This window comes from Egretta garzetta, unplaced genomic scaffold (genome assembly GCF_000687185.1).
Source record: "Egretta garzetta isolate BGI_Z169 unplaced genomic scaffold, ASM68718v1 scaffold133, whole genome shotgun sequence".
NCBI classification, from domain to species: domain Eukaryota; kingdom Metazoa; phylum Chordata; class Aves; order Pelecaniformes; family Ardeidae; genus Egretta; species Egretta garzetta.
Window position 1 is genome coordinate 5,217,076 of NW_009259111.1, and position 12,278 is coordinate 5,229,353.

The following is a 12,278-nucleotide window of genomic DNA, read 5'->3' on the forward strand; positions in this document are numbered from 1 at the left end:
AGCACAGGAGTTTCGGGGCTCGCTCGCTGCCCCCTTTCCTGATGCGGCGCTGGGAATTAATTCCTGGTGGGAGCCGGGCTTATGCAGGGCGCGGGGAAGTTGCGGCTGTGAGGTGGGAAATCAGAAATAGCACTCGACAATGCTTTCCTACAGAATTTGCTAAAATTACAAAATCAGAGAAAATAGATGCTGAATGTCCACTCTCCCTTTAAAGCCCCCCCCCCCCCCCCCCCACATTTTTTTTCCATCCTGTTCGTTTAACTAACCTGCTTTCTCTTGCTGCCCTTAGAGCATACCACTGGATGAGAAACCAGATCAAGTGTCTTGGACTGAAATGGGACAGGGTACCAATGAAGGAAAGCGAAGAAGAGAGCTGGAAGCAGCTTGGTTTTCTCCAAGCCCGTTGAGGCTGCTGAGCAAAGAGCCCTGAGCTTTGCCTGAGATGCATTTAAAGAAAAACCAAAGACTTTCGTAAAGGACTTCTAGCGAAGCGTCCACGTGTTTTGAGTGGCACGGCTTTGCAAACGATTACCTTCTATTTATGAGTCGCGAGGAAGATTCAACACTGACTGGTGGTGTCAAACACAATTTAAATTATTTGTAGTATCTATATTTGTATTTATTTTGATGAATGTCTTTTAGCAGTTACTGGTCTTAATATTGCTTTTGCATTAATATGTCCATTCCAAATAAATTACTTGAAATGTTCACTTTTTATTACTATACTCTGGGCTTCAGTAACTTTTGTTGACGTGTATTTGTGGAGCAGGCAGTGGTGTAGTGGCTTAAAGAGAGTGGGTAAGCTCAGCTTTTTGGTGCCCTGGACTGGGCAGTAGGAGGTGGAGAAAACCCAGATAACCCATTTGCGTTTGACCTTGTCTCCAGACCAGGGAGGGAAAGTGTGTTGAGGTCCAGTTCTGGTCAGTGGTGGAAATAGAAAAGCCTACCACAATTTGGGTAAGTGCCGCTTTTGAAGCGCCTTCCCATATAATCGAGTAATGGTGGCTACGGAAGGTGTGGGAGCTCCCTGTGACAATAAAACACCGCTGCCTGCTAACGCCCTGCGTCCTTCCTCTGGCCCCCATAGCTTAGTGCTCTGCTAAGGCAGAAAACTGGATTCTTCATTTCAGAATAACAGAACGCCAACGTTCCATGGGATCCCTCAGCTTTGTACCAAAGCAAGCTGAACTCCTCGCGTTCTCCTCTACCTCTACTGGCTGTAGATTGGGTTAAATTTCTACAGGATAACTAGGAAGCATGGAGATGGTCTTTTTCCGATAGCACCCCGACCGAGGTGCTAGGAGGAAAAAAGCAGCTAATTTCTTTTGGATAAAACTTCTGAAGTTTTATCTCGTGAGGCTGACATTATCACCGGCTCACCTGGGCTTCCTGGAGAGCAATGCTGCAGCGCATGAGTCAGATCCAGCAGCCAGGACTATGAGCTTAGCAGGCAAAGTACTCGCTAGTAACTGAATTTCAGTCAGGTCATTTCTCCCTCCCAATATCAGTGCAGTATCAGTTCTTACAGGAGACTTTGTACGAGAGGAAGTTCTGCAGTATGTAATTACGAGCAGCCTGTAGTAAGGGCAAGAGAGACTCAGTATGGGAAGGGATGGGGGTGGTTCCCCATTTCTGGAAGCAGCAGGGAGACTTTGGCACTGCAGCGTGCTACAGTGGGGCTTTGCATCCTCCTTGCACGCTGCTGGCAGCTCTGCTGCTGCGTGCTGGGCTCATGCAGAGGCCGGGTTGCACATGCTTGAGCTGGGGATGTAGCAAACGTTTGGCCACAGCATTCGAAAGATTTTGGCCTCAATTCCCCTCTAGCACAAGAATGCCAGAGGTGCATTTAATGCAGAAAACTGACATTCAAAAGCAGATTTGTTTTATGCCAGTTTTCCTTGGCACCATTGCAGGAGGGTGAAATAAAAGGCCAAGCTAGAGCAGAGGCTTTTGGCTCCTCATCACCTTAGTTTTGGTGAATCCAAGCAGAAAAAAACTGACAACAGCTGAGGATCTGGAGCTATTGCCTGCAATGACAACCACTGCTAGGGGGGGTGCAGGGGGGAGGAGGGAACCTGATGCTCTCCAGTCCTGCAGCCACCAGCTGCTCCAGCATGGCTCCAAGGCCTTTACAAACAAACAGAGCTGTCCCTTACTCTAGATGCAAATGTTGATGAAAGGCAAGGTATTGGTCAAACAACAGTTTTATTCCAGGTTTATGGAATCAAAAATAAAACTCAAGAACATCTTTATTTCTATGGAAAAAGGGGGTTACATTCTTGCAGTGGAATTACTGGCTTTTCATCTCGCTCAGTGGGATTTTACTCTTTAAGAGGTAAACAAACAAACCTAGATTGACAATTAGCTGTAAATAGCCAAAGGAGGAGACTCCAAATTTTTTGTATAAAATTCCGCCGATGGTGGGGCCCACCGTCCGGGTTAAGGGTTGGACCGAGGCACAAATCCCAAGCATGGTACCTAGGAGAGATGGCAGAGACACGCAGATGTCAGGGTGGGGACAAGTCTTGGGATGGGCAGGCAGAGAAGAGTGTGCAGAAGCCACTTTGTCCTCGACAGCATTCCCCTGCAGTAGTAGCAAATCACTTCAAATGATCTCTTGCATTAATTTATAGAGGTCCAATTAGGCTTCGTTAAGACTAAGGACTCCTGGAGGCACGGGGACTAGTTTCCACCACTGTGAGCCAGCTCAGCTCGTTACTGAGCGGTCCAGACGGCCATAATGCTGCCCGAAAGGCAAGCCGGTGCTCACTGCTGCCTTCACTGGGTGCCAAGGATGCCTTTGGCCCCAGAAGATGCTTCTGAACGTTACACTCCACAGGGCTGGTAACTACTGCATGGGCTTAGGGATGGAGAGGTAATTTCTAGGGTTATGTTCGAGACTTCCAAGCAAATCACAGATTTTTTTTTTTTTCCCCAATATCATAATTATCCAAGGGCCCCATTCCACCCGAGCTGCTCTTGCCATTTATTCTCTAGTGTGGGACAGCGGAACAGCTCTCGAGGGCTTACTGCAAAAAAGAACGGATATTTCAATTTGGATGGAAATGCGAGTCCTTCACCCTGCTGGGCCAGTTCCCCCTCCAGCAGTGCTCCCATTTGCATCGTTAACAGGAACCTGGAGGATGGGGAAGCACCTCCAGTTTGGAAAAGGCGGATTTTTTTCCACACGCAGACAGGTGGCCAGGACATCCCATGGGATGCAAAGACAGCCCCCATGCACCGGCACGGTCTTTTCCCTGCCGTCTTTGTACAGGACAGCTATCACACTCGGGAGAGCAGAAAATACCCAGCCAGAAAATCATGAGCCCCCAACACCGGGAGGAAGGACACGCTGGCAGCATATACAAGAAGCTTGTGCCCCGCTCTCAAATTACGTTTCAATCTTTTTTTTTAGTAGTGATATGATTATTTGGGCTGTTGGCATCAGTTTTCCACCAAGACATGCATTGAGGTGTTGCTGCACGAGGCCAGCCGTGTCTGGGAAGAGGAGGATGCTGTCCTGCATGCAAGAAGATGTGGAGCCGAGTGCGATATTTAACATGGGCAGCCACAGGGAAATGATCCCTGGCTCCGGGAGAGAAGAGGCAGCCAGGTGTTCGCGTAATGCCGACCAGCGGCTGCTGGGCTTTTATCAGCATGCTTAAAATACTTGTGCAATGAGCCCGAGCCGAGGGCGTAGCTGTGCGGAGAGGGAAATCTCCCAGGAAGCGCTGCCGAGCGCTCCTCCCGTGCATGGGAACACAAAGGCGATGGGTGGGACCTCGCCTTGACCCTTTGCCAATGGGAACCATCCCACAACCACCAAACTTTCTGGGCAGGTTTTGCAATTATTTTTTCCCCTCTAGGTATTTGAATTAAAGTAATTACTACGTACAATTGCCAAACTGGCTCTTATGATTGAGGTGGCGCTTTTTTCTCTTCCCTTTCCTTTCCTTTATTTTTTTTTTTTCTGGAGCAGAAATCCATCCTCTTAAAAGGCCAGGCTCTCCCTCTGCACTTCTGTAATATGTTGCTGAGAAAGATAATTTCTATTTAATGGGCTTAAATTAGATCCCTCGTGTCAGACGCCCTCAAGCTTTAGGACATTGTAAATCTCAGCTCTGCAGGGTGGCCCTAGCTCTGGTGCAAAGCTGTGTGTGTGATGGATCTCATTTAAGGCAAGACCTTTAACTGGTACAAGTCACCGTGTCAGCAAGCAGAAAAATTCCTGCATCACTTTGTGCAGCTCTGCCAATGCACATGCTCACCTTCTTCATCATGGCTACCCCACTTTCTGAACCTTCCTTGCCATTTTTTTTCTCCCTCCCCAGCTCCTTCCCCCTTTTCGCATACCTGGCATGACCCGGCCTGGCTAGGATCCCATCCTCCCCTCCTGCCCCAGCCCTCCTCTCCTCCCACGGGTTCTCAGGGTTGGGTGAAAGAGGCTCCCCAAGCTGGGCGGGCTCCGTTCCTCTTCCCACCCTCTGCTGTGCCGGAGCGCCCTGGCTCGCCCTTCTTCCAGCTCACATCCTGTTGCTGCGCTCACATAATGGTGCTGGCCCAGATCAGCCACGCGCCCGCGGGGCAATCGTGGGGCATCATTTAACAATTAGGTCATCGCCGTCAGCAGCTGCCTTCAAACCAGCAAAGCCCGATCAAAGCTGGGGGGTTCAATGCGCCGAGCCCCGCCTGGCTGCAAGCTCTCCTCCTAAGGTTTCGCATCTGACGCGCAAATAAAATCAGGAAACGTGGGCCCGTTACGCAGGGAGGCTCTGCTGGGCTTGCTCCCTCCCTCCCCTGAGAGTGGAGGGCTCTGTGCAGAAACAAGACCTCCATTCTCAGGGAGGGAGTGGGGTTGACAAGGAGTGCTTGTGTGGATGCAAGTCCCCCTGGGCTCGGGGCTGCCCTCCCACCAGCTCGTGCGCCCAGCTGAACAGCATGTGCATGTGGGGCAGAATTTCCCCTTCCTGCCTTTGAAGATGAGGAGAGGAAAAAAAATTATCAAAGGGAAATGAATGAAATAATAATTTCCTCTCTCATCCCTTCAGTGCAAAGCCCCAGCCGTAAGCAAAGAGCAAGTGGCAAACTCATCAGCCTCGGTAGGGAGTGACCTTGGATTGGTCCTGAAAGCAGGATGGGTGCAAGGGATGGTGCCCTCTTATGTCCCACTGTTCCCTTTCCAAGACACCTATTTAAAAGGCAGGGACGAGTGACTCAGTGTCTAACAAGGGCGGACAGGTTATCCTCCTGCAACGCCCCATCCGTCCCAGCCCCGCACTGAGAAGGACACCTGAGCTCAGCCCAACCTCCAGCTCCTCTCCCTGGCCCAAAGAAAAACTTCCATGGGCTCTGCCAGCCCTGGGCTGGCGAAAACATCAGGAAAAGACAGCAGCAAGGCTCAAAAGTGATGTTTCTAAAGGCAAACTCCTAACGTGTGATTTCCTTGCATTAACTAAAAGTTGTTGCAAGCTAGCGCTCAGGTTTTTGACACGGTGACAGTGAGGCTTTTTCATAAAGCCAGATACCCACACTCTTAGAAAAGTGGGGACTTCTAACGCGCCACCAAAATGCTCACTTTGCAGAGCCAGTCTCGGGTGCGCATAGGAAGGAGCAGCCTTTTAGCTGCTGTACGGGTGGAGCAGCTGCCGTGGGTGCCACCCACAGCCAGAGACGGATGGCAGGCAGGTTAATAGCCGCATTTCTCTGCGAGACACCCACGCCGTCACTGCCGCAGCTGCTGCGGAGCGGCAGCTCGCCGGGACGTGGCTCTGCTGTGTCAGGTATTCCTGCCTGTGCCCTGGCCCCTGCCCGGGTGCGTCCAAAACAAGCACAAAATCATCAGATGCCTCTTCCCTCGGAAACATTGCAAGGAGGAAGCAGGGTTTGAAAGGCAAGGGCCAGGGAGGAGCAGTGGAGACAAGGTTTTCCCCCAGCGCCATGATCCTCCACGCCAGCAGCATCCCTCCTCAGAAAGTCCAGTTTCGAGCCAGCTGTAACTCTGCAACTGGTAGTAGCACTTAGCGTGGCATCAGCCCAGGGTGGATGGGCAGAAGAGAGACCCGCTTAGCCCATGGCTCTCCTGATATCCCACGGCCACCTCCTGACTGTCCATGCCGCCCAGTGGGCTGCCTCCGTTCTACCCTGCCATCCTGCCCTGCCATGCTGAGACCATCCGTCCCGCCGAGGCACAAGCTGACATACGCAAGCGGGGAGCAGGGTGAGGCAACTAAACCCATGTTCCTCTCTGACTGAAGCATGCCTCCGGGCTTTAAAAGCCAGGCAATGCTCTGGTTTTCCTCACAAAGCCCCTTTGAGAAGAGCCTGGATGAATTCCAGCTTGGCTGTACATCCCAAAGCGCTTGGTGCCCTTCCCCCCTAGCTCTCCCTCCTCACATAAGCATTGCTCCAACTCATGAAACAGCAGATTTTCTTCCCATCCAAGTGCAGGGGCTGGGATATCCCCAGTCCTCACCTATCTGGGAACAGAGTGGTCCTCCCAGGAACAAGTATCGCACTCGGAAATCATGGGCTCCCAGCATTTGTAGGAGATGTGATGGTCGGGTCTACAAATAAACTACTGAAGTGACATTTAGAAAAGCTCTTCATCCAGAAGCATCTCAAAAGTGCTTTATAAACTTCACTAATGGGCTGTGCAAAGTATAACTCCCATTCTTGGTAGGGTCTGTACAGAGGTAGCTGCTCAGATGGCTGCTAGGGAAGACTGGGTGCGGGCTGGCATCCCAGAAAGGCTCAGCTAGAGCAGAGAAACTCTCAGGTACCTGGTGAGTGCAGCTTCGTGAGAAAACCGTGAAAGAGCTTGAGCAAAAGACACCAAAACCGGGTTAACCCAGCTGCGTCCTGGGACAAACTCAGTAAAGCTCCCATGACAATAAGGCAGGCACATTTCCTTTGTCGACAGAAGAGAAAACCCAGGTGTAAAGATTTGTGTGTCTACTGCTGCACTTCAGCCCCCTTGTACAGAGAAATACAGTAACTCTGCGACTGGAACACAGCCAAAGTGTAGAGGGGGAAGGGGGAGCAATTACTGCATCAGGCAAAACACGCTTCCAAACGGCGATCCAGAATACTCCCCTGAGATGCCCTAAGTTAAAAGGTGTGAACAAACAGCCCCCTCAGTCACCCTCGTGCTAAGAAAAGCAGCTTTTTTTTCTGTTTTCTTGAATGTGTCTTGGGTTCACATGGAAAGGAGCGTTTGGGAGAGGCTTCCCTTACTGCGTCTGGCACTATGGATGTCAGCAGGCAGCACAGGACCCGGAGCACTGGGTTGCAGGATGCTTGCTAAATGCTCACCCTCTATTAGCCCCACCAGTCCCTGTTCATCTGCTCTGCTGACACCCGCTGCACGCAACTGCCGAGTCAGCTTTGCTGGGGAACTGCAGTGGCGAGAGCTGGGAAGCACCGGATGGACTCAAAAAGGAGAAAAGACCAGCCTGATCTTTTTTGATGAGTCTTACCGGTGTCAGAGGAGGGGACAGCCTTGGTGAGGATGCTGTCGGTGATGGTGCCCAGCGTGCTGAAGGCGAACACTAGCGGCACCGCAACGATGCAGTAGTGCCACACGGTCCTCATCAGGGCCTAAGGGACAAGAGAAAATGGACCACAGATCATTAGAGGGCAAAAGCCATAAGTTTGTGGCAAGAAACAACCTAGAAAAACATCACAAGCCAAACCCATGACTTAGGTAAATTGTGGGAGCCACAACAGATAGATGACAGTGTGGCCTTGGCCGTTGTAGGGTCTTTCACAGCCCACCATTTGTCTGCAGCGAATTATTCCAAGCATGCAGTGCAAGCAGCAAACGATACCCTACAATCTGGCAGCACGTTTTTTCGGCACTGCTGTGGGTATTTTTAGTGTCTGGGAATTAGTGACGTCCCCGCACCCTTCCCCCCGTCTTCTGTCTCTTGTCCAACTCCTGAGGAAATGTCGAACAGCAGATGCATGTGGTGTACTTCAGGAAGCCTCCATTACTTATACAAAACAGCCTAGAGAAGGCATTTCATTATCATAAATAATTAAAACTAAACTGAGCTTGTCAAAATAAATGAGCGCGGTGCATTATGTAATGCTGTACCTTTGGGATTTCTAATCCTGTTCTGCTTCTTCCTTGCTAATAAATTCACTGAATTCAGTAATCTGGAATAGGTCTCCTGGCCGTAAGTGCACATTAGCGAGCATAATTAGGGAGAGTAATGATTTTGTTATTGCACATATTCTTAGTGGAGACATCCCTCCAGCTGTTTAATGCTGAAACAAAAGTGGTGAAGCTCCCTAAGCCGTGGGGCTAGAGCGGCTCTCAGCTCATTCACAAGCCCTGCTGGTCAAATGAATGGATTTCTCTGGGGCATGGAAAGGAAATTCCCCCTTTCTTGCAAGTCTCCTGCCCTCACCCATGTCTCAAGGTGTATTATTGCGGCTGGAAAACATTTCTGATGCTGGTTTAGCCAGAAGTTTCGTTCTCTGGAGTTCTCTCTCCTAAGATCTGGTCCCTGCCTCTTGGCTACAGAAGATGGAGAAGCCCAGAGACATCGCTCACTAATGACTTGGAAATATTGAGGTTTATTCTTAGCTCCCCTCCAGACTCACACACAGCCAGGTTTCTCTCCTCAGAGGGGCTCTTTGCCTACGTTTTGGTTAAGATCTAGGCACTTCTGATTAAGGAACTGGAGAACAAAGAGAGAGGAACAGGTATTTGGTACTTAAACATTCAGACGGGGGGAGAATCAGTCCTCGCTGGGGCAAATGTCACTGCAGGACAACATTACAGTGCTCATAGGAAAAAATAGCTTCAACCCTCCCCTGCCTTGTATGAATTCCCTCATGGGCCGAAGCAAGTGGGTAGGGAAGAGCTGAGCCACGTCTATGCCTCCTGTAAAACCAGGGGAAATGGCTCCTTGCTCCCCTGGGACTCGGAGGGGCTGGAGCCAGGATGAGCCCGGTCTCTGCTACTCCTCAGCCGGGCAGGTAGCCATCTTTTTGACCTGAGCAGATCTGAAGGCATTTTTCAGGTGAGAGGCACAGAACCAGGAGTTTCAGCAGACTGAGGCTCAAGAGGCAAACTCCTGGGAAATGCAGGCAGCAAGGCAGGACGAGGCACGGCCATGCCTTCAGACAAAGAGAAAAACTTCCCCGTTGCAACCGCCAAGCCCTCCTACGCCCCTGCCCACGTGCTCCCAGCTTCTGCGCCTGCAGATCAGACACCTGCTGCCCCCTCCTCTCCTTTTCCAGGTGCTGTTGCTGAGCTCGCAGCCCACCCCTTCCCTTCTCCAGCTGCCGATCGCTGGGAACATCCTGCAGCTTCTTCTCAGCTGCACTGCCGTCTGTCTGTCTGTCTGCTGCCGCTGGTGCCTGCCTTCCAAGAACACTTCAGCCCCCCTCCCGGGGATATGAAGATGGCTTTCAGAGTGTCTTTTATTAACAGCTAGTTTTTTCTCCTCGCTTCCACCCTTTGGGTAGGGGATCTGCTTTGTTTGGAGGCCAGACGCAGCAAGGGCACAGCGGGGGGGATGCTCCTCCACTGGTGGCTGTGCAGGATTAAAAACTTCACACAGTGATCTCTGCATTCGGGGCCTGCCACGGTGACGGCACTCATCCCTGCCAAGATGGAAAGCCACCCCAGAAACGGATGTTTTCTTGGCAGCCGTTCGAACAGAGCGCTTTTTAATAAGGCATCCCTGGTGCAGAGGATCGCAGCTGCGTTTGCCTATGAATAGTTCTCGTGGGAAGTCATTGCTGACCCTTGTCCCCAGGCTCGTGCTGTCAGGATGTCCACAGCCCTCCGGGCTTGGTATAATTGCCAACTCTAACATGAACTTCCAGCAGCCATTTCCCTTCCCCACACAGCCCATGCGCTGGGGCATTAGCCGCTGCAAGCTGTGCTGCCCCGTGTGTCCCTCTGCTGCCACCGAGGCTTTCTCTCCTACCTCCAGCCACCTCTAGCCTTCTCGCTCAGTGAGACCTTGGTGCACAAAAGCCATTTACTCCGTGGTTGCCCCTCTGCCTGATTGCTGTGGAACTACACGTTGGCACGGGGAGCCAGTCCCAGCAGCACCCTGCCCTGCACCCAGTTAAGGGTGCTCAGGTCTCCAGATGGGCCAAGTCTACCTTGGTCCCACCTAATTGATCCCACTCCTGACCAAAAAACAATGTTGAGACCTTCAAAGCCCTTCCTGGGCCATGCTCAGGAGCACCAAGCCCTGTGCAGATGTCCCATGCTAATGTGGCATATGGATGCCAGCCAAAAACCTGGCAACACTGGCCAGACGGGACTCTTCCCACACATCCCACCACCAGGCAGCATCTCCACAAGCGCCGAAATCCCAGAGAGGGGGACCACGTTCCACCTGCAGAGCCAACCCTTTGTCTGCATCCATCCTCCCTTCCCAGCCTCACCTCGGACATGCGATTTAGCCTCAGGTTAGCAAAGGTACATAGGTGCCTCACCTAATCCAAGTAGTTGGGAACCATGAGCCTCAATACGCTCCAGAATTTGGCCCTGACCTCCCTGTGGCTGCGGCATGGTTGTGGGAATAGCAGCCATCCTACCTGCGCCAGCGGAGCTTAAGGCCAGATCCTGAAGGGAATGTTGAAAGGCTGACGCAGCTCGACCGTCCTTGGGCCCATCGGTGCGCACCCTTCCTCCATCCCCATTGCCTGGGCAGATCTATCGGTTCCCCGAATGTGGCTTATCTGAGCAAACACGATTACGGCAGAGCTGCCTACGTCAACTCAGTTTTCCACTTACTGTTTGAGATCGGCATCAGCTGTCACCCATGCAGATGCAACTGGCAACGGGTACCACCACTCATCCCAAAGTGGAGGAACAAAATTCTTTTCTTGATACCTCCTTCCCCAGATACTCTCAGCTGGGGGAAATCAGGCAATGACAAAGCCCCAGAAGAAGAGCACACAACCTCTGCTGTCTCGCAGCAGCGTACAGCTGCAGTGATTTCCCCTCCATAATCTTGATTTACTTTCTGGGTAGTTCAGGAAATGCAGTTGCTGACAAGACCAAGGGCAGGATTTCTATGCAAATCCAGTGACTCAGGAGGGACTTAACAAGTTTCTGTGTGAGATTAATTTTTTTTTTTTAATCCCCGTAACTATTACTCACATGGCTCTGTATCGTTATTTGGCACGGTGCTTACGCTGAGCGCAGCTCTGTTTGCACAGGGACTCAGGAGAGATGGTTTCCCCCCCTGAGGACCACCCAGCAAAGCCAGTGGTGGCATTTCAGGGGGCAGAGCTTGCAGCCAGGTCTCACGGACCTCATGCTGCTGCACTATTAAAAGGCACCGTGGATGATTTCATGCTGAGCCTTACCATGCCTAGGCCCACGCTGGCGAAGACAAAGACGCTGAGCCTGAGCAGGGTCCTCTCCGTGCAGTGGCTAGTGAGTTTTCCAACAACCAGACCCTGGACAACCTGGGAAAGAAGCACACGAGCACCATTAAGCCCCATGTATAACAATTTAAACAAGCTCAAAAGAGAACAGCTACAGTGCTTCAAGCAAAGGAAAGGCAGCAAATGGGTTATTCCCTCGCTTTTTTTTGGAGAAAAAGGGACCTCACTGTCATGGTAAATGGCTGGAAGCCACGATCCATTACTTCAAGCATTTTGCATCCTAGGGATAGATCCATCCCCTCAGCTGGAAGTCTTTACTCGGGGTGCACACCTGACTTTACCATCACTGCCTACTCACCAGCGGTGACTGAAACGTTCTAAAGACGCTTGCAGATACAAATGCATTTTTCTAACTCACTCACTCATGAATTCTTTGTGAAATACAATTAGCACTAAGGCCTTCATTCTTGGCAACTCCTCCCAAAGAAAAACTGTATGTTTGTATGCAGAGGAGGAAAATGCCTCCTTCCCTGTACCTTCTCTTGCCATTATTTTAAACCATAAATATACAAATTGGGTGGTTCCTCATTTTTAGACAGAAAACAAGTACGACGGAGATGCTAATCCAGCAGTACGCGTAGACGTGAGGGATGGGGAACTGGTTTTACAGATTTTAAATAAAACCTGGGGGAGAAGGGGAGGGAAGGAGGAGCACAAAAATTTAAATCCCAGGAAGTATTTGGCTTTTCTAGCGCTTTGCAGAGCAAGGATTCCTTCTTTTATTTCTCTGTTCAGCATCTCCCAGACTTCAAGTGATGCTGTCCCAAGTGGACACGAGAGGACAGAGGCTGGAAGACATCACTTTGAAAACAAACCCCGACCGGCTGCATATCACAGGAGGGACAGATGGGTAT

The 12,278-nt window shown here is 51.0% G+C and overlaps 2 protein-coding genes across 2 annotated transcripts in view; one reads left to right on the forward strand and one right to left on the reverse strand.

Moving 5' to 3' along the window:
- PHLDA2 (pleckstrin homology like domain family A member 2) overlaps positions 1–407 on the forward strand; it is a 986-nt gene extending 579 nt beyond the window's left edge. Inside the window, exon 2 of the mRNA XM_035891040.1 lies at positions 290–407. Within this exon, the coding sequence (XP_035746933.1) occupies positions 290–407 (118 nt within the window). The remainder of the gene's footprint in view (positions 1–289) is intronic.
- Positions 408–2,290: 1,883 nt separating this feature from the next.
- Positions 2,291–12,278, reverse strand: part of SLC22A18 (solute carrier family 22 member 18) — a 62,422-nt gene continuing 52,434 nt past the window's right edge. The window contains exons 8-10 of the mRNA XM_009635451.2: positions 11,344–11,445; positions 7,476–7,596; positions 2,291–2,478 (exon numbers count right to left, since the gene is read on the reverse strand). Coding sequence (XP_009633746.2) covers positions 2,291–2,478; positions 7,476–7,596; positions 11,344–11,445 — 411 coding nt within the window. The remainder of the gene's footprint in view (positions 2,479–7,475; positions 7,597–11,343; positions 11,446–12,278) is intronic.